Raw genomic sequence first — 27,640 nt, forward strand, 5'->3', positions numbered from 1 at the left:
AAATTGTTTCCAGTGCTTGCTTGTCAAAGAAACAGTATGTTTAAAGGTGAGAGGTTAAATGAATGAGTGCTGGCCTCATTCATGGTCTTGCTTCCCATCTGTCTTTAGGAAGGTGCTGGATGGATGCTTTGGAGTTGGCTTTGAAGTGTTCCAGTCTCCTTAAGCGGACCATGGTGAGGGAGGGGAAGGAGCACGACCTGAGCATCTCCTCAGACAGCACACACGTGACGCTGTATGGCTTACTGCGCGCTAACAATCTCCACAGTGGCGACAACTTCCAGTAAGTAGTTCTTGCTGCTGATTTGATAATAATTTTTAGAGACCATCCTGCTTATTAAATTGGTTATCATTTCTACTACCTTAGTGATGTGTTTAGTATTGAAATCTGCGTGCTGTATTATTAGTTTATTTGCTATAAATCAGGCATAGGGCTCTATTGTGTTTATTCTAGCCTGTGTCATTGTTCCTTTTTCCAGGTACAAGTGAGCTGAGTGTCTCCTTTGTTTGTGTGCATGATATGCCTTCCATTAAGAATGATTTCTGCTTCTGTTAGAATCCCATTTCAAGATCAGTTTGAACCCTGTACCCCATCTTGCATTGAAATAACGAGATCGCTCTTCCCTTCTGCTGTCCTGCTCTTAGCTGCTTTGTAACGGCACTGGGCTTTGTCTGCCATTTGTGAAGCATTTTTATATATTTTTTTAGTGTGTATGGGTGTGGTTTGCCTGTTTGCATGCGTGTCTGTGCTCCATATTCCCACAGTGCCTTCAGAGGCTAGAAGAGGGTGTCAGGCCCCTGCAACAGGAGTTGCATATGATTTGGGTGCTGGGAATTGAACCTGGGCCCTCTGGAAGATTGGCCAGTTCTCTTAACCACTGAGCCTCTCTAGGTCCTGTGGAAGGAAGCATTTTGAGTGGTAACTTTATCTGGCTCATGGTTTTACCTGTTGAAGTAGTCACTGTAGCTAATACTAACAATATTTCTCTGGCAAAGCTGCAGTGCAGTGCACACATCTCTTTCAGGTGCTGGCCTCTCTTTGTTGCTTTACAGAAAACAATCCCTTCCTCCTCTTATCATTTAAAGCTTCGTTTGGGGCGACAGATTTATTCCCTTAAGCTGAAAGTGTTATTTGCCTTGTTCCCTGGAAGTTTACCCCTGCTGATGAAGCCTATCAGATAGATGCTAAATATAGCTCGGAGCACGTTTCCATCCCGCTCTTAGCAGTTAGTTTGGGTTACTTTGGAGCTCTTCACAGGGACAAGCCGGAATTCCCTGAGAACCTGAGAGTCCTGACTTAGTGTTTTTCTTCAGACCGACCGTGGCAGTGGCCCTGCTTCCAGGACTGTGGTTGTGAGGCGTGAGGTGGGCAGGGGTAGCAGGCGTAGACTGCATCTCGCTGGGAATATTCTGGCCCCAAGAGGAGAGAGGGAAGAGCTGGGTTAGTCATCGCTCGCTGGCTCGCTCGCTCGTCCGTCATTGCAGGCTCTGCCCATGTCCCTGTGCCTCTGTCCACTGCTCTGTAAGGGAAGTCGAAGGGTGTTCCCTAGCATGGGAGTTCCAAAGGTTACAGAAACTCAGTAAAGCTTTTAGAGCTGTGCATAGCACATAGTCCTTTCCAGTAAGTGCCACGTTATCCAGTTATGAACTCGTCTTCTTCGCCTCCTTTGTTCTTCCTTGTACTTATCACTAAGGTTGAATGACAGTGAGATCGAAAGACAGCACTTTAAGGACCAAGATTTGTACTCTGATAAATCTGACAAGGAGAACGACCCGGAGCACGATGAGTCTGACAACGAGGTGCTGGGGAAGAGCGAGGAGAGCGACACAGACACGTCCGAAAGGCAAGACGACTCGTACATCGACCCTGAGCCTGTGGAGCCCTTAAAGGAGACCACCTACATGGAGCAGAGCCACGAAGAACTGGGAGAGGTGAGTGCACTGGTGGCTCAGAGACTCACTAACTCAAGAAAATTCCTACACAAAACGAGAGGTATTATTTGCTTGGCCTATTGTTTTCCCCAAAGAATATTCTGTGTCACATGTCTTTTCAAAGGTATATTTTGAAATTTAGTTGCATTTATCAGTGACAACAACAACAACAAATACCCATAGGCCAGTGTGCTCTTATGGTTTACATTTTCAAGTTTGTTTTTGAAATAGGATATTGCTTGATGTCATTGCCAGCTATAAAGTAAATTGCAAACGAGCATAAATTTAAAACTTGCTTGTTATTACCAGTGCGTAGAATTCAATGTATGTAAAACAGTGAACTACAAAGCTGGGCATGGTGGCACAGTCCTGTAATATCAGCACGTGAGGATTAAGTCTGCAGGTTTCAAGGCAGCCTGGGCTACACAGCAAGGGCAGCCTGGGCTACACAGCAAGGCCTTGTTTCAATAGAAAAATAGATTTAACTGAATAAATACAATAATACTTTAGTTCTTTCATATCCACTGTTACTTTGATATTTCTTGCAGCCCTGCGTTTACTTTTATAGACTATATTCTATTACCTAACGGCTTTTGCGCATTCCATAATGCCTGGAGTGATCCTGAGAGCCATGCTTCTGACATTCACTGCCTCGTCTGTGTTGTCTGTGTCTAAGGAATAGAATATTTCAGTGTGCTCTGTTGATTGTTACAGGCAGGTGAGGCCTCTCAAACGGAAACTGTGTCTGAAGAAAACAAAAGCCTTATCTGGACGCTGCTCAAGCAAGTCCGTCCCGGCATGGACCTATCCAGGGTGGTTCTTCCTACGTTTATTTTGGAGCCCCGCTCTTTCCTGGATAAGCTTTCAGATTACTACTACCACGCCGATTTCCTGTCTGAGTAAGTAGAGTCTTCTGGAAAGAGAAAATCCCCCTATCTCGAGAAAGGAACCAAAGCCAGGCCTCTTTAGTGCTTTGGCTCTTGAACTGTGTAAATGTAAGGTTTTAAATAAAACTTCCTAATAAGAATTTTGAAACTAGGAGAACTATCAGTGTGTTGTTACTAAAGAAATACTCAATGATTTTGTTTGTCAGCAAACCTAGATCTAGACTCTGTCATCTTGTAGTGTATCTTCAAAGGTCAGACTCTACTGTGGGATGCACTTGTGAAGGAGAGTATGTTTTCATAAATGAGGGCCTAATGATTGGGTACATTAGCAGCAAAAGTGAAAAGAACTTGTCTGTAAAGTCACTTTGAACAGTCACACTCACTCCTTTGTAGGAGTTACAATAGTCAGTTGGTCACTGGAGAGGGAAGCGGAATCATGGTCCCTCCAGACTTCCTCTCTATAGAGTAGATGTTACACTGGTAGTTTGTTCAAGAGGAAAATCAGGCTGGTGACATACACAGGAAGCGTGCAGGATGATGGTTGAGGAAACTGGTGATTGAAATGATCTTAACTCTTGTCACGTGGAAACATGAGCTTTATATTTATAGCAGGGATATAATCACAGTCTTGGGTCTGAGAGGCTCCCAGCAGCCTCTGCTCTATTAATTCTTAACAGTGTTCTGCACTGTTGATTCTTTAACACCAACTGTCAGACTGCATGCAAGCAAGTGAGCAGTGATGGACGAGCCTTCCCTAATCAGTCCTTTGACTGGGCACCAAGCACCACAGGATGCCAAATCTCAAAAGGCTGTATTTGTTTGTTTCAATGAAAGAAAAAGCGTTGTGTGGGGTGGTTTTTGTTTTGGGTTTATGGTTCCTGAGAGAATCCTAATCCTGTGGAGGCAGGGCAGTAGATGGCCTGAACAGGGAGCTGAGAGATTACATGTCCAGCCCATTGGAAAAGCAGAATGTGTTTATTCTCTAATCACGCTTAACCGCAGACGTCCTAGTTAATCCTGGCTCTACAGAGCCTCATTTGGGAACTTTGCTTTGGAATTTCCAAAAACATTTTAGCAGTGCCCTGGGTAGTACATCAGAGAATCAGAAAAAACTGGGGTAAGGTACACAGATATTTTAAAAAAGATTTATTTTTAAAAATTGCGTGTCTATTTGTTGTAGCAGGTAGGAGGGGTGGGGAGAGGTGCGTGCGTGTCTGCAGAGGCCGGAGAGGGCTTGGATGTTTTGGAGTTGAAGTTACGGGCGGTTGGGAGCCATTGGACAAGGCTGCTAGGGATGGATGGACCTGAGCCTTACAGAGGAGTAAGCAGTTTAAGCTCTGAGCCATCTTGGTAGCACCAAGGAGAAGTATTCTAGAAGCAAATTAATATGATTGCTTTCCTGTTTATTTGAACATAGTCATAGAAAGTATGAAAGAATTTGTGATGGCATAAAATGACATTCAAAGATGCAAACAGGATTTGTAACTAATATTGAAAATGAAAACATTAATTCTCCAATGTGTTTGCAAAAGTACACATATGTAACACAAAATGCCTACACTGGTAGTCAAAGTGAGTCACTAAATTCAAAAAAGAAATACAGGCCTAAAATTAATGCTATATAATTTGGAGATTCTAAATTACAGAAATAAGTGTCCTATAATGAAATCCCCTCATTCTGCAAAACACATTTCCCTGTGCTGAGGGGCAGTCAGAGCTCAGCATCTCCTCTGCAGATACTGAAAACCTCCCTGCAACCCCCAAGACTATATTTACCGTTTTTGTTTTTTAGAGCTGCTCTAGAAGAAAATCCGTATTTCCGTTTGAAGAAAGTCGTGAAATGGTATTTGTCAGGATTTTATAAGAAGCCAAAGGTAATGTTTATATTTTGTTTCTTTTTCCTCCCTTTAAGAGAATTTCCGTGTATATATTGTGTGGGCATTCAGGTACCATGGTGTACACGTGGGGTCAGTGCTTTCGACAGCATGTGAGTCTTGCAGATCAAACAAGTCAGCAGAATTGGAGGCAAGTACCTCTCTCTGCTGAGGCGTCTCACTGACCCACTGTGGGGCTGCTAAAGCACACAGAAAGCACAACTGACTCCCAAAAGCATCTGAGGGCAGTTCATGTTTGTGATCATTCGTTGTCCTAACCGTTATGACAGACTGGTAAGTGCACTGTGGTAGCTAGAACTAGAGCCGCCTTCCTGTTCTAGTTTCTCTGTCTTTTCTATTCCAAGGACTACAATCAGAAAGCAAGAGTAAGGAATATGTTTGAAGGTACAGTGGTGGGAAAGACTTATGAGGCTCATATAAAATGCTTTAACTGGAAAGGTGAAGCGGCCATCCGAGGATAGGTGCCACCACTAACCCAATGATGTGACATCACTGTATCCACAGAGAAGTGTGGTTTTAATAAAGTAGAGTTCACATTCCTTCTGTTAGGAGAGTGTATACATTTGCATTGCGCTGGTCAAGCACTGAGAACTGAACACAGTAGAGTTTCATGGGAAGAACATCAAAACAGGAATTCACAAATTCAGTTTTTAAGTATAAATAAAGAAAATATCCAATAAAAAATTTATTTCTAAGAATATTATGAACTATATGTGTGAACCTGGACAAATCAAATTTTAAGTCTATCTGAAAAGACTCAAAAGATGGAGATGTTGACATACAAATACTGTATTATCTGGCATTTCCAATACTGGGTAAATACTAAAAATGGCAGTTTTATATTCAAAAGATAGTTGGCCCTCCATGTTCACTGCAGCACTCTGCAGTAACCACAGTATAGGCTGGCCTCGGCCTGCAGCAGGTGGATGGACAAATGCTGGATCAGTCAGTGTGCAGCTGGTTTAGGCCACCCCTGCTCCTGAGGCATCTCACAAGAATGCCTGCCTCTCAGAGTTGCTGTCTTACTTTTACATCCTATTTATTATTGGTTGACATTTTCACACATGTATAATTTTACAATTTGGCCATTTTCTATGCCCGTTGCCCTCTTTCATCTTTATATATTCTTGAGTTTTCTCTCTCTTTTTAAGTTTTTATGTATAATGTTAAGGTTGTATACCAGCAGTTACCATGAAATTGCAAAGTTTGTCTTTAGATAGAATCCTGATTGAAGTTATATTTTTATTTCATGTAAATTTTATTTACTGTGAAACTTTATAAGATGGTCTTTTAGACAAGACAATTTAACTTTAAACCTGTATTTGTAAATTTTAAAAGTGATTTGTTTTGTTTTGTTTAAAACCAGGGACTAAAGAAACCATATAATCCTATACTTGGTGAGACTTTCCGATGTTTATGGATTCATCCCAGAACAAACAGCAAAACTTTCTATATTGCTGAACAGGTATGAGAAGTGTGTGTTACCAAGAGGATCTGTAGGTGCTAGGACATTTTCTGAGAAAGTCTTACTTGGTAAATCACTGTTATTTAGCTTATTGCTAGGTAAGCTTTGATAAGCATTGAACATTCTAGAGCAGGACACTACTGAATACCATGCTGCTGAGCATGGCTGTCGTCACTTGGCTCTTGCGTGGCTCCAGTCAGGCTGCCCACCAGTTTATAATTCTCCTTACATTTGGCTGGGATAGATGATTGCTTTCCATGGTCATCTCATGGCTTTTGAGGAAAGAATTTATTAGTTCCTCGGCTGGTAGTGCTTCCCTACATTGTTAACAGCACAAAAACTGGGTTTTCTGAGCTTTGTGCACCTGCTGTTGGGGTTGGGGGCAGGGCTGGAGGGGCTCCTAAAACCCTCCTCTCTGAAAGCTGTATTATAATCTCAAGTTAGAAATGGTGTATTATCATTTCCACCCAAAATCAAACTTTTTTTTTTTTTTTTTTGTCTTGTGGTACGATTGCCAGGGGGTCCATTTCCTTAGAGACAGAAATCTGGTTACCGTAGTGACTAATACTTATGCTGTTGCTTACCAGCTGTCCTCTTACTCGTGCTGACTTCTGAACGCTTGCTATTAGCACAGTTGCAAGCTTGTTTTCTTAAATGTCCTGACTTTGACTTTTCCTGTGTTCACTAGGTGTCCCATCACCCACCAATATCTGCCTTTTATGTCAGTAACCGGAAAGATGGGTTTTGCCTTAGTGGTAGCATCCTGGCTAAGTCCAAGTTTTATGGTGAGTGTTCCCTTATCCTAAACTGTGCTTCTCCAAAATGTTGTGTTTTCTGGTACGTTTTCATTTGTAAATACGATTTTTGTTTTGTTTGTTTGCTTGTTTTGTTTTCGAGACAGGGTTTCTCTGTGTAGCCCTGGCTGTCCTGGAACTCACTTTGTAGACCAGGCTGGCCTTGAACTCAGAAATCCACCTGCCTCTGCCTCCCGAGTGCTGGGATTAAAGGCGTGCGCCACCATGCCCAGCAATAAATGGATTTTATTTGTCATTTTTGGCAAGGAGTTCATGTCATTTAGGTACCATCTTTAACTGAGCCTGTTTTAGTTCTTATAAAGGCACATTTATCAAACTTCAGCACCACATATAAAGCATCGCTTAAGGCAGGACACAGTGAGTGCCTACCACATCCCGCTCATGCATTGTGAGTTTGTTTTGCCTTTATCTCACCAGTGTGTTTGGTTTGGTTTCAGGGTACCTGAGGGAATTGCTCTTTCATTTCTAGTCTTTGAATTTAGAGAGAATCTACTTTGACCCTGGGTCATTGAGCAATGGTGTTTAACCTTGGGCTAATGACATACTATTGAAAATGTTTGTGAGTATAGAGAGGATTATAGAAAAATATGGTAGGAAGCCTTAATACTGTATCTTTACAATTCAAAGAAGACAGAGGTACAAAATTATATAGTGGTAGAATATTATCTTTAAATGCTATTATTTGGCTTTCTAATTTTAGAAATACTTAAAAACTCAGAGAATTAAATTTAAGAATTTTAAACCTAAGAAAACAAACATAAGTGCAAAATAGAAAAGCTAAAATATGTAAACAGAAATTTAAATTTTAATTATGTGAGTAGTCACAGTCAGAAATGAGTCTGTGACAGGAACCCTACAGTATTACAGCTTCAACACCCCCTCCCCCACACCAATTTTGCTTTTGATTTGAGGTGGGGTTTTTTTTCTCCCAAAGTTCCACATATTTTATATTGAGATTACTCCTATTAAGCTTCAGTCCCCTTACCCACCCCAGCTACACTATCAGTGGCTTTAATGAGTCCTTGTTCCTCCCTGTAGACATCCCTTACTGTGGACCAGGTTCATGGTTTATATTCTGGTATTGTTTCTGCATTTTGCTTTCTTTTTCTTATGTGTTAATACAACTTACATGTCCCAGGGCTGGCTCTTTATAATTTGAAAGAATCCAGACTTTACAAGGGTACTTTTGGTTTTTTTCCGAGACAGGATTTCTCCGTGTAGCCCTGGCTGTCCTGGAACTCACTTTGTAGACCAGGCTGGACTTGAACTCAGAAATCCACCTGCCTCTGCCTCCCATATGCTGGGATTAAAGGCGTGCACCACCACGCCTGGCTCTTTTTTTTTTTTTTTAATCCTCATTTTTTTCCTTTGAGTGCAGACATCTGAGGAGACTATGTATATATAACTTATGAAGTAGCCTATTACGCAAATAGCACATGGCAGCTCTTATGTTGGACCCTAGAAAAGTTGATCAAGAGACAGTAGAAATGGTAGCTATTAGGGCTGGGCTAGTTGGGAACCAGGGGAAGGTCATGGCTGTACATACATCCAACACCAACTCCTGTAGACCTTTCATAGCTATAGAATACTGAGTTTCTATTTAAAAAATGAATGCGGGCTGGTGAGATGGCTCAGTGGGTAATAGCACCCGACTGCTCTTCCGAAGGTCCAGAGTTCAAATCCCAGCAACCACATGGTGGCTCACAACCATCTGTAAGGAGATCTGACGCCCTCTTCTGGAGTATCTGAAGACAGCTACAGTGTACTTACATGTAATAAATAAATAAATCTTTTAAAAAAAAATGAATGCTTGAGACAGTAGCATAGACATCTGAAAAATATGTGCTAGGTAAAATAAGCCAAATATAAATTATATATTTTATAATGCTTGCTAGAATTGGTAATAATAGAATGGTAGGAACAGATCAGTGTTTTCCCAGAGATAATAGGGACATTTTAGGATAATAGGTTAGGCATGGAGGTAGATAGGTAGATAGGAAGTACATACATAATCAGGCCAATCGACAGACAAGTAAACAGGGGATCAAACCCTAGCCTTGAACATGGTAGATAAGGACAGAACTACATTTCCAGCCCCTAGTCATTCGAAATAGCCATTTAAGACCTTTCTCTGTGGTTCAGGCTGATGCTAGACCCCCAGTCCTCCTGTGTCTACCTCCCAAATGTTGATACAGGTATGTGCTACCAAGCCAGACTCCTCTATGTAGTACCACATACTATCATACTTAATGCTTAAAATAGCCTGTTCATTGTACATTAATTATGCCCCATTAAAGATCCAGATGTTAAGGAAAGAAAAAAACATGAGACCCAAGCTAGAAGAAATCACTATGGCATTTTATCACTTGAATATTGCATAATTTTAAAGCATTTAAATAATTATTGAATCAATTATAAATAGTTACAACTTTAGAGTTACCTATATTGTGACTTAGTCATGATGGGATTTTTTTTTTCATTTGATTTAACTAAACAAATAGTTAAGTATGCCTTTTGGAAATACTCATTTTGTCTAGGCGATGGGGGCACATCCTGGCTAAATGCATAAATGGCTTTATTACCTGCACTTGGGAGGCAGAGGTGGATCTCTGAGTTTGAGGCCAGCCTCGTCTACAAAGTCAGTTCTAGGACAACCAGGGATACACAGAGAATCCCTGTCTCAAAAAACAAACAAGCAAACAAAAAACAAAAGAAAAAAATCAAATCTTATAAGATTGAGACTATGAATCAAGTAATGCTTTAGTTATAAGGTGCTGAATATGTGCCTTGGCACATGTAATGAGATTAAGATATTTTAAATATTTCTACTGAAGGAATGTAGATGTCCCAAGTATACTTTGTTTTGAATTGGTTGCACTCGTTTTGTGAGATTTAGTACTTTTTTTTTTTTTTTAGGAAACTCGTTATCTGCCATATTGGAGGGAGAAGCCCGGTTAACTTTCTTGAACAGAGGTGAAGATTACGTCATGACAATGCCATATGCTCACTGTAAAGGTAATTCCTATAGCAGGTGTTTCTTACAGCATTTTTGTAAGGAAATTTTTGTGACTGGAATTTGTTACATTTGAACTGAGAAGTACCTATTTAAAAACTTTGGCTCATAGTTATATGAGCATATTGCTGTTTGCTGGCTACTTCAATGGTGAAGTCATTCTCACACACTTACCTTTTTTGTGATGCAATCCTTAAGAAACTGATTTATAATAATGGAATTTGTTTTCGTCACTCTATTTGACAGTTTCTGAGTCATAGCCTTACTGTGTAGCTCAGGCTGCCCTTAAAGTCAGGATCCTCCTGCCTCAGACTCCCTCTTGTTGAGATCACTAGTGGGGGCTACAATGCCTACTTTACATTGGCAGGAGGCCAGATAATGCTCAGAGCTTGGCTTACAGTTCTTAAAATAGGAGTGAAATAAAATAACTACAATTTCAAATGAATAAGAATTTTAAAATTTTATACCATTTATTACATAAATGCCCAACAAGCAATGGGGATTTTTTTTCTCCCAAAGTAGTGTATTGCTTAGAGAAAAATAAGGTTAGAGCATGGGGATAGAATGATTCATAAAAGAAGATAACATTTGTTTTCTGTGTTGCCAAGTTTCGTTAATTTTTTATAAAAGGGGAGTTCCATGACCAAATAAGTATGAGAAACAACATTCCATTGTCTGTGTCCTCTCAGAAGTTAATATTGTCTGTTTGCTATCACATACAGAGCCATTGTTTCTAGAGAAAGTGATAAGTTTGCATTGTTTGGAGTCTCTTGTCACAGTACTTCATCTACTAAGAAGCACATAAATCTTGTATTATGTGTGCTTGTATTGAGGGCATTTTATTCAGTGTTCCTTCCATCACTGATGCGTGCTTGACTAACACTTTAGCTCAACTGAATGAAGCATAAGCAAATCTCCCTCTGTAAGGGTCGTCATGACCTTGTACTCCAGAACACTATACCCAGTATCTCAGCATTGCACTGAATCAGTTTCCAACAGCAAAATCATCAACAAAAAAAGCACAAAAGTGCAAAACACATAACGAAAATATTTTGCAGAACGACTTTTTTTTTTACAGTATGGGCATCAAAACCGCACAGTGGGCCCAGTTCTACCTCCACTGAGCTTACTCCCAAGCATGTCCATGAATTACCACCAAGCTCTGAGGGTACTGATTTGAGGATTGCCCATGTTGTTAGAAAGGTTTAGTATACTTCCTGTGTATATGTGGAGGTTGGAGTGTAACCTTTAGGAATACGATCTTTCCTTCTACCTTGGGGGTCCCAGCGATACGACTCAGAGCCTAAGGTCTGGCAGCAGGTGCACTTTAAATATAGAGCCTGTAAAATTGCTAAACATAGTATGAATACACTTTCTAATGTTCTAAAACAGGCTTTATATCTGTTGCAGTTTTTTAAATTTTTTAAAAAGATTTATTTATTTATTATATTTAAGTACACTGTAGCTGTCTTCAGACACACCAGAAGATGGCGTCGGATCGGATCTTATTACTGATGGTGTGAGCCACCATGTGGTTGCTAGGATTTGAAATCCGGACCTCTGGAAGAGCAGTCAGTAGTGCTCTGACCCTCTGAGCCATCTCTCCAGCCCCAGCTTTTTACTGAGTGAGACAGAGTGCCCTTAGATGGCAGGTTTCTGCTAGAAGGATAAAGTTACCTAACGCTGCCTGTTGTACATCAGTGTCTCTGTCCTCCACTTTTGTCATTTTTTTTTCTTTAGGAATTCTTTATGGCACAATGACCCTGGAGCTTGGTGGAACTGTCAATATTACCTGTCAGAAGACTGGATACAGTGCGATACTTGAATTTAAACTAAAGGTTGGTAAAAGGAGGTTGAAGGAACACTAGCCCACTGGACATGTGGCCCTGCAGTTCTTGCCCATCTCTCCATTTCCTCCTTCTTATTAAAAACCGCTACGTTGCATTCCTAAAGCCAGCCACCAAGGTCTGTTCCCATATTTGGGTCAGTACCTCCTCCTGAGGCTGCCTATCAAGGTCCCAGCTACCAAAAGACCCCTTTGGGTCATCTAATTAACAAGCCCAATTATCATTAAACACCTCATCCTAACACGGGTTTCCACTATATCTTCACAAACTGCCATTTTTCTGTGTGCCACATCTGTCTTCTCTCTGTCCAGAGGCAGTTCTTTGTCCCATTTTCAAACAGATAACCCAGCCCCTTCTCCGTGTTCCCTTCCCCCTTCTCCTTCTTCTTCTTCTTCTGTCTCCTATCTTTGTCCCTTATCCCTGCCCTCTGTCCCTCTGGGGAAAACAAGTCTCCTTTGTGCTGAGAACTTGGGAGTCCTGAGCTGGTCCTCTTCCTGTCAGTGGTATTTCCTAACTAAGGGAAGCTGTGCTGTAAATACTGAAGGGAAAAAGTTTAGTTGTGAAATAAGAACTAAATAAAAAGCATGATTTATGTCAGGTCAAAGAGAAATCCATCCGAGGGCATTCTCTGTGAGTATCTTGGTACAACCTGAGATAAATTAACATTAACGCCACCATTCCTTTTGTTAATTTTAATGGTAAAACCTGGTGCTATAGAGGAAATAGGACTTAAGTGTCTGAATTATCTCTGTGAATTAAAACACTGCTTCACAAAACCCCAGAAGGGAGAAATGAATGAGACTCGGGTTGTGTACAGTAAGACAATTTTAGATTAGTTATTATTTCTGTGTAAAAAATTACTTTGAACTTCCATGCTTATGGATAACCGTGTGCTCATCATATTTATATGCCAAAAATTTGTACGGGGCATATTAGAGATGGCTTGTCTCAGAAAGTGTTGAGCACCAGGAAGTCTTGGAAAATATGAGTGATTAGTTGAGACCAGAACCTTCTAAAGACTTGGTCCCCTTATGAGTCTGCCGCCTGAAAGGCCATGCTGAGCACTCTTTCCTGTGGCCTTTCCATGGGACGTAGCTTCCTGAGAGCATGGCCGCTGTACAGCAGCTGGAGGTCTTCCTTAGCAGCAAAGGTTTCCAAATATGAGTGTCATGGTAGCAAGGTGAGAACTCAGCTGCCTTCCATTACTAGACTTAGAAGCCAAATTTGCAAATCTCTGCTAGCTTCTATTGAAGACTTACCCACCCACCCAAGCCCAGGGGAAGAGGGGATATTTACTGTACTTCTCAGGAGGTGGCAAGATCTCACTGAAGAAGGGTGTGGGGCGGGGGAGGAAATGAGTAGGCACTGTTGAAGCCACCGTTAGAAAATTCTGTCAACAAAAGGGAATGTTGAATCCTTTTCACAATGTCAGTTATTATCTAGTACACTGTGTTCAAATAAAAATAGGAGCTATAATGATAGCTGTTGTTAACTGCTTCCATGTTGGTATTTCAGTGACTGGAATCTCTTTTCTAATGAAAAGGAACTCGGAAGTATTATGTGCTGCAGTGTCCCTTGCCTTGCCTGTTCTTACACATGTGGTGACACTCGCCGGAGCATCCCGAGTGCTCTTGGACGATTCTGATGTCAGGAAGCATCAAAGCATCAAAGCTTTCTCTCTGAGGAGACACTTTAGGCAATATTGTATTTTTCTTCTAATTTTTTTTGGAAAGATTTTTTTTTTTTAATTTTTTAATTCCCTCAGTCTTCTGAGGGGTTTCTCTCAACAACACATTGCCGTCTGGACAGGACACAGTCCTGGAGGTTTGGCGAGAATAGCACTCCAGACCACAGGCTGTGGTCTTTATACCTGCGCCATCTTTCTAACTTAGTTAGATTTCATAGTCTGTTTTTAGCTGTATTTTACACAGTCGTAATTAAAATTTATCTTCCTTAAAAGTCTCTAACTGAAATTTGAGTCAGGAATTCACTGTTTTTACTTTCAAGAGTATGGTAACTATAATTTTTTGAAATGTGGTTATCTACAATGTATGTAAATATAAACTAAAATGCTCAATACTTTCTTTTTTTAAAAGCCATTTCTAGGGAGTAGTGATTATGTTAACCAAATATCAGGGAAACTTAAATTGGGAAAAGAAGTCCTAGCTACTTTGGAAGGCCATTGGGTAAGTATTGTTATATGTTAGCATTATAAAAATAATTTTATCTGATAGAGAAAACGGGCAGTCATATTGTAAAAGTAACGCAGTTAAATAAACTTTATCTTAGAAGCTGGTATTTTGGTATTGTTCTGTTGCCAGTAGCACTTTGTTTTGTATAATGTTTTGTTCCTAAAACGTTTAAATGGATAGAAGTAGCTGTCAGTTATGACAATTGCTTACTATGTTCATTGTTAAGAATGTAACTCTTATTTATCCATACTTATTAATACTTAGTTGAACTTCATGAAGTGGGTACAAAGATACGCATTCATATTCTTCATCTATTTAGAGAGAGAGAGAGAGAGAGAGAGAGAGAATGTGTGTGTGTGTGTGTATCTATGTATCTGTACATATGCCATGGCACATACGTGGAAGTCAGAGGACAACAACACAAGCCAGCACTCTCATTCTACAATAGGGTTCCAGGGGTCAGGCTTAGGCCATGAGAGTTGGTGGCAGGTACCTCACCAGCTGAGCCACCTTTCTGACACAGATCTAAGATGCCTCCACTTGAAAAGGGAGGAAAGGAGCCCAGAACATGGAAGCATTAGCATAAAGAAAGCAGGGAGCTGAGACCTGTGCCCTGGCACTTTGCCTGGACAGCACTGCCCAGGTTGAGAGGTTTTTCTTTTGTAGGAGATCGGAAAGTGTTTAACAATAATAGCTTTGATTTACCTCTCTGCCAACCTAGATTCACATTTATATATTTTCTTGCAAGGCGCTTAAGGGTCTGAAATAAATTGTGGTATGTTTTTAGATGTATTTTCACTTAGTATATGCTATTCTGTATTATAATAAGCAAAAAAAAGAAAAAGTGAAAAATGAAGAGAGATTTAGGGACTCACCCAATGGCTACATAGCTTCTGCAAAATGGCTTTTTAAATTCTGCCTCTGTGTGTTTGTGTGTGTGTGTGTGTGTGTGTGTGTGTGTGTGTGTGTGTGTGTGTGCGCACATGCCTGCATGGTCAGTTCTTTCCTTTTACCATATGGGTGTCAGGAATAAGTCATCAGGCTTGGTGGCAAATGCCTTTACCCATAGAACCATCTCCCTGGTCCCTGCAAAATGTTTTAATTGACTTCCTATCTGAATATTATTTGGAATATTGGTAAAGCCATCTTGTCACTTTATTTTTATTTTGAGACAAGGTCTCACTCTGCAGCCCTGGCTGGTATGAAACTCAAGAGATGTGCCTGCCTCTGCCTCCTGGGCACTGGGATTAAAGGCATGTGCCACCACAGCTTGACAAATAGTTGTTCTAAAAACAAAGTGTCTAAGACTGTGTTCAATTTTTAATGCTAAGAAAGCCTGGCATGCTTTTCAGGAATTTGATTTCCTCATTGTGTACCGCGTCACATGGACTGCAAACGCTGTGCTCTCTTTGACAGTTCAGGTGAACATCTTGAGCTTTGCCTGTAATATTTGAAATTTGTTAAGTAAAACTTTTAAAAAAATCTCATGAACTTTCTTTGCTGCCACCCTATTTTTTATACAACTGGAAAGAATTTGGGATTTTGAGAAATGTACTAGTTAACATTTGTTTTAGGATATTTTTTTAATAGAATTCATCAGCAGGAAGAATTTGTTAGTGTATTACTATACTGTGTGATCCTCTCCTAAGTAAAAATAAACTTTATTAATGTTGAATTCCTTTAAATATAGGATAGTGAAGTTTTCATTAATGACAAAAAGACTGATAACTCAGAGATTTTCTGGAATCCAACTCCTGACATTAAACAGTGGAGATTAATAAGGCACACTGTAAAGTTTGAAGAACAGGATGATTTCGAATCAGAGAAGTAAGTACACCATTTTTAGCTAACTTCATGAAAATTAAGGAGTATTTTGAGTTGCAAAACAGTGTAGTCACACTATATTCTGTCTTCTGTACTGTTAACTCTGCAAGAGAGTTTGTCATTTGTGGGGTTGGAAGCATTCTGGGTTGGTGTATGTGACACACGAAACTTCACAGATCACCTTATCTCTCTGTAGCACAGAGCTAAAATGTCCTCCTTTTTCTCTTCTACTCCAGTGCTTTAATTTTTGTTTGCATACAATTACAGGAGCTCTCAGTGGCTCTCAGCCTCCGCCTGGCTTGTGCTTTCTAATCTGGCTTAGGCTGGAAAGTGAAGGAAGGGAAGAGTACAAAGCCTACATTTTCTGTCCTCTGAAACAAGTACTGCCACTTGATGTCCTGGCTTCTAAAGGATTTAAATTAATTGGCACTACCATAGATTATGTTATTAAGTCAGGAAATTCTTTCTAGAACTCTCAGCCTTGGATAAAGTTGCTGTTTGTAACTCCTCATTAAGAGTTCTGTGGAAATGCTGCTTTAGTGCACATGTGATCCCCGTGAGTCCTTACTCTGCGGTCCTGCTTCCATGCTCAAGTCTACGTGTACTTTATTTTCTACAGACAGTCAAGGTTGTCAGCATTGGAAAATGTGTATGCATCCATTTTTAAATTCTATCTCTGGTGTAAAAGTTACATGATGCTTTCTGTCCCAAGGGACATGTAATCAACACATACATCCATTTTGATATGTATATGTAATTCAATATTTTTTATTTTTTTAATACAGAGTTTTATCCAGAGCAAAGTGGCCTTAAATTTTCTATATAGCTGAGATTGACCATGAACTATTATTACTGATCTTCTTGTCTCTACTTCCCAATACTGGGACTATACTGGGCAAGCTTACATATTTTAAGCATGAGATAGTAAGACTTAGAAAAAGAAACCTTTTTTTTTACCAGCTAAATAGAATGTGTAACAAATTTCAAAGCCTCTTCCAGTTGTGACATGGTCCCTCTCAACCAGGTGAGACACAGGTGGTGTTATGCTCTTACTTCACTGCTGAAAGAAGGTAAATTTTAATAAGGGAAATCATTTTCTCATGCAATTTTTGGTTAAATTAGTGTGGTTCTCAGCAGCATTGGTGTATGCAAATCTAGAAAGCAGTTAAAAAGTCTATCTTTGGCCTGGTCCTAGAAACTTAATTTAAAAGTTCTCTGATAATTCCTTCACCCAAGATTTTTTTGGTGGATCATCCTGATGTCTAGGAGTGTGTGCCAGAATCATCTATGGAGCTACTTAAAAATGCGGAGGACTTCGGGGAGTTCCTTCTCTCTCTTCCTGTCAGCCTCGGACAACAGTTTTCACTGTGTGTTTAGGAATGCATGTAATTGTTTCTCTTGCAAGAAGAGCTTCGTAGTGTTTCTGCTTTAAGGCACTGGGTTTCGTTCTAAGCTTATGAGCAGAAACATTGTCAAAAGCCGCACAAGCAGTATTTACTCGCAACAAAAAATAAAAATCTGTATATATTTCATTTTCTGGTTGATTTTTAAAAATATTATTTCTACATGTATATTAGACTCTGGCAACGAGTGACAAAAGCTATAAATGCCAAAGACCAAACGGAAGCTACTCAAGAAAAGTATGTTCTGGAAGAAGCTCAAAGACAAGCTGCCAGAGATCGAAAAACAAAAACTCAAGAGTGGGTTTGTAAGTTATTTGAACTTGACCCACTCACTGGAGAATGGCACTATAAGTTTTCAGAGTAAGTAAGTTAAACGTTTATTTAAAAAATACATAACTTATTGCCTTTAAATTTCTAGTATATTTATTATCAACCTATGAATTAGTGTGAAATGTTATTTTTATAGATGTAAATTTTCATGTGTATTGTATGAGCCTTGTGAGTTGGTGTGTACCAGGTATGTACAGGAGACCATGACTGTCAGAAGAGTGGTAAGTCCCAGAACTAGACTTGAGGATGGTTGTGAGCCACTATCTGGATGCTGGGAACCGAATTCAGGTTCTCTGCAAGAGCAGTAATTGCCCTTAACTACTAAGTTACCTCTTCAGCCCATAAAGTGAAATTTTATTTTTATTTTTGCTTATTCATTCATCTTGTTTTGTTTTGTTTTTTGAGATAGCTCTGGCTGTCTGGAACTCGATATGTAGACCAGGCTGGACTTGAGCTCAGAGATCCACCTGCGCCTTCCCAGTGCTGAGGTTAAAGGGGTGTGTCATACACCTTGCTTGGTGGCGTGAGATTTTAAGCTTGATGTTCTAGTATTCACTTACGCTCTAGGATAGTACTCTTCCAAATAAGCTAAGAATCAGAAGATTTGATACAGAAAATCTTGAAATTAAAACAGCATTTGTAATTACTTAATGGAATCTAATAAGAAACTAAGTTCTATAGCTATTTAATTTCTTTTTTTTTTAATTTAGTACTCGACCATGGGACCCACTTAATGATATGATACAATTTGAAAAAGATGGAGTTATCCAGACCAAAGTGAAACATCGCACTCCAATGGTATGTAACATAAACGTAGCTAGATCCTATAGGCTTATCAATTTGCTAAATCTTTAGTATCCTTGGCAGTTAGGTTTCAATTTTAAAATTTTAGGTAAGTAAAATGACATAACAGGCAGCTCTTAACACCCCAAAGAGACATTAAAAAAAAAAAAAAGCAAAAACTACCAGAACTCTCCAAATATTGAAACATTTGAGCAACTAAGGGGATAAAGGACCAAGAAAAGGCTTCAAAGCATTGTAGGGGTGCCTGCCTCACATCTTCCTGAGCACAACTACAGTCTTGTGAGGTCTGTGTTCCAGCATAAGTCCCTGAGTCCAGAAAGGGCAAAGTAGACAGCATGTGTGCACACATTGCCCATCAGGACACTTGCTACCTAGAAGGCGCATGTAGATAGAAGCACTCAATCCTGAGACTGTCAATAATAAGATGTTATACAAAGGAATCAAACAGAATAGAAGAGCTGAAAAGTACTATAATGGGGAACTTCCTAAAGGAAACTACCAATAGATTTAAGTAGGTACAAGACAGTTTGCCATAAACTCCTTTTGCTTTACCCAAGTAACCTAACATCATCCAGTGGGTATGTTCAACATAGAGAACAACATAAGAATGTGTTTTAAACTCTGCTGTATAAAACACTGGCGATGCTCTGGGACAGAACACAAGTTGTATGGATGTATTTGTGTCTGTATAGACGCAAAGGTGAAGAGCATACACACTGGCCACATGCAGCAGTGAAGGAAGGAGAAATTCTGTGTATATAGGTCAGGAATGGGAGGGAAGTTACTTCATAGATTTCTCCATGTTTAGTCTTAGTACTCATGTAAACTCAGCTAGGAGGGTTGCTTGCTGAATGCATCGTATCTTGTTAAATGTCACGAGACTGTCCACACTTTCATTCCCAAGCATTGCCCCCATCGATGGTTTGCCAGCTGTATGTGCAAGTGCACATGGTATAATTCCAGGTTATAGTGAAAATTCACATAATAAATACTTTTTTTCAGGTTAGTGTTCCAAAAATGAAACATAAACCAACAAGGCAGCAGAAGAAAGTGGTAAAAGGCTATTCTTCCCCAGAACCTGACATCCAGGATTCCTCTGGAAGTGAAGGTAAAGATATGAGTCAGAGACTGGTCACTGTCACTGGGGGGCATTTTAAGTAAATCTTTTACTCTGCTGTTGGGTATATGTAACTCGAGGATGTACAAACAGTGAGTGGGCGTGAATACTGATTGGATTATGGATGGCAATCAATCAGCTTATAGTCACTGAAGAAAAGACACGGGAGGTGGTGAACAGAAGCTGCACATGAGCCAGCCGTACACTGCAGGAGCAGCCCCTCTGCATGGCGGTCAGGAGTTGATGACTGAGTTCAAGGCATAGATTCTTAGTGTTGAGTCACTTCATGTTTCAAAAGAGTTTCTCATTCCTAAATAAGCTAGTAGTATTTGGAAGTCACTGACAAATGAGAATATAAATATGGAAAAGTCATGGACAACTAGATTAAATAGTGTCTTGACCAAGTCAGATATAGTGTGAACTGACTTCAACTATATTGGATACAGTTAAGAAGGGATTAAGGTAACACCTTTGACATTGTAGGAAACTGAAAAAAAATGTCTTCAATCTACTTTCAACACAGTGTCTTGAGTTTACAGGAAGCTGGGAGCCTGATTTACGTGCAGTGGTGACACTAGAGGGCTAAGTAGTGAGTGAGTCCATTAGATGCTCCGTGAAGAGGGCCTTACCAGAAAGGGAGATGAGGCCAGGGGAGGGGAATGGATGAGTTTCTAAGTCTCCGTGGCCTGTGACCCTAGGCTTGGGGCATGGGGTGGGTGATGGCAGAAAGAGACTGAGTGTCACTGTACAGCACAGGAGACTGAGGCCAGCTTGCCCTCGGAATGAGTTAGCCTGTGTAAGGTCAGGGAGCCTGGAGGATGGGTGTGTGGGATGTTCACCTCTGGAATGTACAGATATTTCTAACTCTAACTGCCTCTCTTCTCAGTGCCTGCCACTGTATTACCTGTAATGTGCCTGCTAATATCTATTGCCCACTTGATGCCTTACAGCAGTGGAGTGGGGGCAATCCCATGATCCTCAGTTTAGATCAGGAAACCCTGAGAACCAGATGCACACAGAGGTGGGAAAGAACTGAAAGGAACAAGAGTGCTAGAGGGGAAGGGAGCTCAGAGTGGCGCCCTCTCCAGATCCGGGCCAGCGGGCCAGGGAAGACAGCAGTATCTTCCCAAAGGAATTCGGATGTGTAGACATTTGTTTATTTTTGTTTGCTATGCATTGGTGTTTTGCCTGCATGTATGTCTGTGTGAGGCTTTTTGAGCCCCTGGAAATGAAGTTACAGACAGCTGCGAGCTGCCATGTAGGTGCTGGGAAATGAACAGCAGCCAGTGCGTTAGCCACTGAGCCACCTCCTCAGCCCTGTTAATACAGATGTTAAGTGGATTATTTTTTGCTTGTTTTAGTAAATTAAAAAAAATAAAACTGATTACACAAATTAATTTCCTCACTACTCTATTCGGTGTTCTAGTTTTGATATATGAAATGTTTAATACTTAAAACTGCAGAAATTTATATTTATTTTATTAGTCTGTGGGCCATCCAAACCAATGCTTAGAAAGATTGTTATTATGCAAGTCATTAAATTTAACTATAGATTGTGCCTACAACTTGATTCTAAATGTCTTTTAGCTCAATCTGTAAAACCAAGTACACGAAGGAAGAAGGGGATAGACCTGGGAGACATTCAGAGTTCCATTGAGTCTATAAAGCAGACACAGGAAGAGATTAAAAGGTAAGGCCTCTGACAGTGGCGTAAGAGTCGTAAGAGTGCAGACAGTCAGACCTTGTTACAGGAAATCATGCACTGTGTTTTCATAACTCCGCCTCTGTTGCCTGAACTCTCAAACTTGAAGATGCCTCCCATACTGACCTACGTCCATACAGAAGGATGGAGTCACTAGGGTTTGCTCTCTCTGAGGGTAGGGTGCTCTACTGCTAATGGCATGCTGGGGATGTGGCTGGGGTCCATGTGCAGGAAGAGTTGTTTCTGAGAAAGCCGGCAGGCTAACTTGCTCCTGCCATCCCCTCTGTGTATGGCTAATCTGCGATTGTACTATGCCATTTCTTCACTGAAATACATGCATAGCAGAACAGTCACTGCCCTGGGACCCAGCCATCCCATAATCGAGCACCTAACAGTTACTAACTCTTAACCGTGGGCCTAGAGGGAAGAAGCTCCGGCCCCTTCCTGTCCATTATGGAGACTAGCTGTGTGAGCGTTTCCATGTGTAGTCTGAGGCCTGCAGGCCTCCCCTCACAGTGCTCAGGAGGACAGGCAGGCACACATCTGCCTGGGCTGAGTAGAGCATTCCAGGGGGCACTGTCTCGAAAAACCCAGCCTATCCATTAGATTGCTTTCCACTGTCACCTTTTCTGTAACATTCTGATGATTTAGCCTGCCCTGCACGGGAGCTTGCCTAACTTCATCGACCTTCCTTCCTTCAGAGCCCCCTGAGTTGCTCCTGTAAGTGCTCTTGGTCCCGCCGGACTGCTCACTTCTTCAGAGCCGGCAGGACGGCCTGTGCACCCTGAGTAGTACCAGGCCTTGAAATGGTGTTCACATTATACAGTTTAAGTATCTGTATAAGCCTACTTGGTTGCTTTTGCCCTCTTTTCTTCATAGCACATTTCCAAAGAAGTCATGTTAATTCACTCGTCAGCTCCTTTTGAAGACTCTATAAGTATATCTTATTACTAAATTCACAGTTTGTAGCATAAAAAAAGGCTCTTGAATATTCTTCAGTTTGACAGTGTTAAGAAAAACTTGTTCCATTACTTTTTCTTAAAGAATTTGGAATTTTTACTCCGCTCTTGTCTCACAATTAAAGATAAAAGAAACTTAACCAACTAAAGAGCAAATGTTCTTCTTAAAACCACTCTTGTAATAGAAAAGATAAATGTGTATTATATTTTATTTATATTTATGTAATTTCTGTTATATAAAATTATATTTATACACTATATTAAAATAGAAGAAATATTTCTGGATCATTAAACTCTGATGACTATGTTTGACATGGAATCATACAGTAATAAGCTTGATTTAGTGAACTTGCAGCATCCTAGCCTGAAGCCTGGCACTCTCAGTCTCAGGGCTGTAGTTGACTGAGCTGGTTACTTTAGGTAATATAACTAGATACCTTGTGACAGTCAGATAACATTATAATCGTGATGTTTTATGGTAATGTTTCTAAAAATAATTATAAAATGTATTGTTGCTTATTTTGCAGAAATATTATGGCTCTTCGAAATCATTTACTTTCAAGTACACCTGCTACAGATTATTTTCTGCAACAGAAAGACTACTTCGTCATTTTCCTTCTGATTTTGCTTCAAGTCATAATAAACTTTATATTTAAGTAGAAGTTCTCAACATTGAATCCATGAACAAGAAAGATTAGATGTGATCTGGGACCATTGTTCAAATTGGCTTGCTCTTTATTAAAGCATCACAACAAACAAAACTAGGAGATAAATGTAGAAATGTCTACCTACTTTTCACATCTTTTATCCTTAACCCAAAACAAGAGCTACTGTGTTTGGTTACTACAATGGGCTGTGTGTTAAGTGCCAGAACACTTGTATGAGACTGTGCCTACACGTGAGTATCGTAGACCCACGTGTGTATAAAGAGCTCTTCCCTGACAGCAGTTCCTGTGTTCTACAGTGTGCTGTGACGTATTCTGATACCAGTGTTCATAACAAAGATGCCGTCACTCCTATAAATACATCTAGGGTCAACTATTGTCTTCAGAAGACCGGCATATAACTTTCATTAGGGAATTACAGTGGGAAAATGGTAGATAATAGACATATTATGAGTAATGTCAATACATTATACTGTTAAAACCATCTCCAAGTTACCTAGTTCAGTTAGTCTTCTTAGATACACCAAGAAAAAATACGTGAGTGATCAGAATTAATATATTGTAAGGGACAAGTAGAAAATTTTTAAGAGTTTACACAAGATTTTCTAACCCCTAGCATTTAATGTTACAGATATAGGTGAATACATAGTTATGTGTGTGTGTATATATATATATCTCACTATTAAAGACTGGTAAGCAGCTACATGGATCTATATGTTACAATCCCAACTTAAGCACTTGCTGAAAAGGAACGGTCAGAGGTGTTTAAGTAGGTTATGTGAAATCCTGATGATTCGGTGTTTTCTTTATGAAAAACTTTTTAGCTTTCATTTAGACACAAGAGTACTCAAGGAGTAAATAGAAGAGAAAAATGTAATATCTTACTTCAAAAGTCAAAAAAGGTGGTAAGAACAGATTGCAGTGGCCTTTAAAACATTAAAATAAAATTGCTTAAATGTGCAATAAGTTGAGCATTGGAGAATGTCAAGTTATGAAGTTTGTCATCTCCTCCCATCATCCTGTGGCAAGCCAGTTCTGTACAAGTCTTTCTGCTCTGCTCAGGCAGATTTGTTCCTAAGAGGTTTTGCCTATTTATTCAGTTTAATAATTGTGTTTTTACATAAATATTTATTATTATCAAAAACACTTCTTTAAAAGGTAGTTAAGTTTTGAAACATCATAAAATGTAGATTGTTCAAACTACAGGTTTTAGAAGGGTTTGTTGAGTGACAACTAAGAAAGAGCTGCTGTTGGCTGCATCGGCCTTCAGCTGAGAAGAGATTGAGCTACAAGGAAAGCTAACTCTGCTGTGAGAGGACAGCTGCAGTGCTCACACTGAAAGCCTCTTCTGATGAATACAGGTGTCCTTATGTTCCTATGAACAGCCTTTTACAGTGTGGTGTTAGCAAAACAATGCTGTATTTCATATGAAAATATTTTAAACTTTTAACAGCATAAGCAAGATGTACCTGTATCCAGTATTTCATTATGGAGTTTTGGGTTATATTTCATATTTGTCAATATATTGTTTGTATTCATATTCTACTACCAATATTATGCTCAACTGCCTATTCATTGATGTGATATTTTGTAAATATTGTACAATTTGATCTTTATATGATTTTAAATTACTATTAATTTATATTATATATAACTTGATTGGTTGATCACGAAAAGTCTTTTCATTGTTAAACCCTGTAATGTAAAATTGTTGGTGACATGCCTTAGAGCTCTTTCTAAATCCTTTGTGTTGTTTGTGATCTGAACAGTGCTTTATTTGTGTTGATATCCACGACTGGAAAGGTAATTGTTGGGTTTTTTTTTTTAATTTCACTTTAGAGCTTATGTTAATGGATCCTTACCCAAGGAGTCAGAAACTAATGAACAGGGTGACTGTTTCTTATACACTAAAAGCTTATGTTCAATCAAATGCTTTTCTGATGCTTTTCGTTGTATGAGTTTCTTTCTGTGAACTGAACACAAAACTCAGGAATTGGAGGATTCATATGTAAGTCCTTTAAACAACATATAATTGAACTTGAGTTTAGCCAGTGTGTGACAGACCTCGAACAATCTGATCTAAGGGTTAACTTTCTTCATAAATGGATTCATAATGTATATGTGACAAACTGTTCCAAACTTGCTGAAAACTCATTGTGATTTCTAGGGTTTCTGACTATGACCAGTTTTGTTTGTTTTGTTTTTCATCTATCCAAAACTTCATTTTCTCACATAAAAATTTAGATAACCACAATTATTGACACAGTTGTTAAATGTCTTTAGTTTTCTGCCATTTAGTGAGATATTGCTGGCTAAGACAAGACAATAACAGGCATGTGTGGTGTTAGTGTGCTGCAGCAATCGATTTAACTTGTAATTCCTACCACTTCTGTCTCTAGTATGACTTGGAAAGCGGCAGTGGTCATCTTTGTCACAGCTCAGTTGACAGCTGCATTCCCTTAAAAAGTTGGCCTTGTGAGATACAATCCTCATTTAATATTTCATGCTTTTGTGCCTTTAAGGAAATATTTTTGTTAGTTTTTTGTTACAGAACCATAATGTGTTCAAAGTGTTTGTAGCTTATTTGTCATAAAAGGGTCATTTGTCTGGGTCACTGTGTTTCCTTTTATCTAGCTGAAGAATATGTAAACAGTAATGCCGTACTTTTATAAGGGTTTGTGTAGTAACTATTTCAAATATATTCATACTCAGACATCAATGAAGTAAACTTGTCAGATGGCTCTGAGTATTGTAGACAGTGCCTTTTTGATGGAATTCACACTGTTTTCGGGTGTCAACTTGTGCCATATTCACAGAATTTTGTGGAAGGCAGTTTTAACTTTTTGAAGAATATCGTCATCAAAATTTTAAAAAACAAATGTATAAAACTTCATCTTTTTTCAGTGTTTAGCATTTCTAGTCAGCAGTAAATAGTCTGGTTTTGCTTTTGTTTTTGTCTTATTTCAGGTATGATGGCATACGTACGCGATGAGCCATACACGAGACTGTAGACTATTACATTAAATATAAATAAAGAACATGTTCGTTTATACAAATTTTCCGATTTGACCCAGTGGGAGAGACCTTTCATAATTCAATAAGTTTACATTTCAATGTCTTTCATATTTGACTACATATAAAGAGATTCTTTAAAATGTATAACCTGCCACCACTGCATAATTTGGTTTCATTTTGTTATGTATTGTGTGGGTTTAGTATATCCAATTTTTGTTACAATTAAAGGACTATTTTGTTACAGTTTTTAATTGAAGATGGACTGTTAACATTGTACAGGACCAGTGTCTTATTAATAAGATTAACATATTTAGTGAGAGCCACAGGAAAACCTTGACAAAAATGAATGTGACTATACTTTATGAAGTATTTCGAAAAATCAGCCTCTTTATTTATCATAAAATTATTTTAATATCATAATATTGATGTTCTTTTTTTTTTGTTTTGTTTTGTTTTTTGTTTTTTTCGAGACAGGGTTTCTCTGTGTAGCCCTGGCTGTCCTGGAACTCATTCTGTAGACCAGGCTGGCCTTGAACTCAGAAATCCGCCTGCCTCTGCCTCCCGAGTGCTGGGATTAAAGGTGTGTGCCACCACACCCGGCTAATATTGATAATCTTTATTTGAAAAAATGTCATGAACCATTTGAATGATGAGCCACAGAACCTCAGTTGAATTTATTTCCACTTTTGGCATGTTAAATATAGATTTAATTTTAAGTACTTCAGTTAATGGGTTTATAAAGTCAAGCACTAGCATTGGTCAGTTTTGTATGATAGGATGTAAGTGTGTTCTCACCTGCAGTGTAAATACAGCACACTGTAGAATTCTCTTAAGGTGCATAGTAAATGTATAGATAGTCACAGGCGGTTTTGTAATGTATACATTTCTAATCTATTATTCCTAACCTGTCATGTTTGCAGAGAGAAAAGAATTTTTCTAATGATCTGTAAAATTATGTTAACTTCTACAAGTAGGTATTCTAAATAAACTTTTTTAAAAGAGCAATCTGTGATCCAGTGACTCTTGATATAATGTATTAATGCATAATGTACTAAATTAATCCTCTTATTTTTTATTGTGTGTGTGAAAAAGATGGGTACAGGCTTGACAGGAATTTTGACAATCTCTAATATATGTTTTACTTGATACTTTATATTCTTTTAAAATAAGTGGAGTTTATACATATTTTATACATTAAAGATGAGGCTCAGCATATCTAAATGACCCCAAAAACTACACAGTAAGAATAAAGGCGGTCTGTCTTTCTCAGGTAAAAGCCTCCTGAATCACGACTACACAGTGCACTTGATTGTACTGTTTAAATGTTTGAAATATCCCACTATTTCAGTCTAAAGATAATGTCCAGTGATGAATGCAACCAAGAAAAAACACTGAAGCAGTATCATTAGACACTGAAATGCTGTTCTCCTCCCGGTCGTTTACTACTGAGTTATTGAGGAAACCTCAGGAAGGCTTTACTCATGATTTTGTCTTCCTTTCACCTCATTCTAACTTGTCCCTCAGAATCCTCTTGCCCGTGTGGGGTAAGGACACTGCTGTCAGTGTTAAACGTCATTGAATATCTATCTACAAGATCACTTTCCTGCTAACATTGACAGCTTTGTTCTGCATTCATTTCTTGTGGGTATGACAGCCTGGGTAATGATCCACCATGAGAATTTTGTGAGTAAATGACAAATACTTGGCTGTACTTCGAGTTAGAAACAGTACAAAAACTAACTTATCCACCTCGGAACTTTAAAGGTTTTTTTGGTTTT

General features: G+C 39.2%; 1 protein-coding gene across 5 annotated transcripts in view; it reads left to right on the forward strand.

Moving 5' to 3' along the window:
- Osbpl8 (oxysterol binding protein-like 8) overlaps positions 1–26,867 on the forward strand; it is a 132,508-nt gene extending 105,641 nt beyond the window's left edge. For 3 of the 5 annotated variants that reach the window (XM_006513637.3, XM_030245087.1, XM_006513638.2), the window contains 15 exons: positions 109–280; positions 1,692–1,929; positions 2,644–2,828; positions 4,609–4,690; positions 6,078–6,176; positions 6,865–6,961; positions 9,908–10,006; positions 11,745–11,842; positions 13,948–14,037; positions 15,734–15,870; positions 17,445–17,630; positions 18,311–18,398; positions 19,407–19,512; positions 21,109–21,211; positions 22,710–26,867. In XM_006513637.3, coding sequence (XP_006513700.1) covers positions 109–280; positions 1,692–1,929; positions 2,644–2,828; positions 4,609–4,690; positions 6,078–6,176; positions 6,865–6,961; positions 9,908–10,006; positions 11,745–11,842; positions 13,948–14,037; positions 15,734–15,870; positions 17,445–17,630; positions 18,311–18,398; positions 19,407–19,512; positions 21,109–21,211; positions 22,710–22,842 — 1,913 coding nt within the window. In that variant the 3' untranslated portion in view covers positions 22,843–26,867. The remainder of the gene's footprint in view (positions 1–108; positions 281–1,691; positions 1,930–2,643; positions 2,829–4,608; positions 4,691–6,077; positions 6,177–6,864; positions 6,962–9,907; positions 10,007–11,744; positions 11,843–13,947; positions 14,038–15,733; positions 15,871–17,444; positions 17,631–18,310; positions 18,399–19,406; positions 19,513–21,108; positions 21,212–22,709) is intronic. The other 2 variants (NM_175489.3, NM_001003717.1) reach the window with 1 other exon arrangement.
- The last annotated feature ends 773 nt before the right edge of the window (positions 26,868–27,640 follow it).

Source organism: Mus musculus, chromosome 10 (assembly GCF_000001635.26).
Source record: "Mus musculus strain C57BL/6J chromosome 10, GRCm38.p6 C57BL/6J".
NCBI classification, from domain to species: Eukaryota; Metazoa; Chordata; class Mammalia; order Rodentia; family Muridae; genus Mus; species Mus musculus.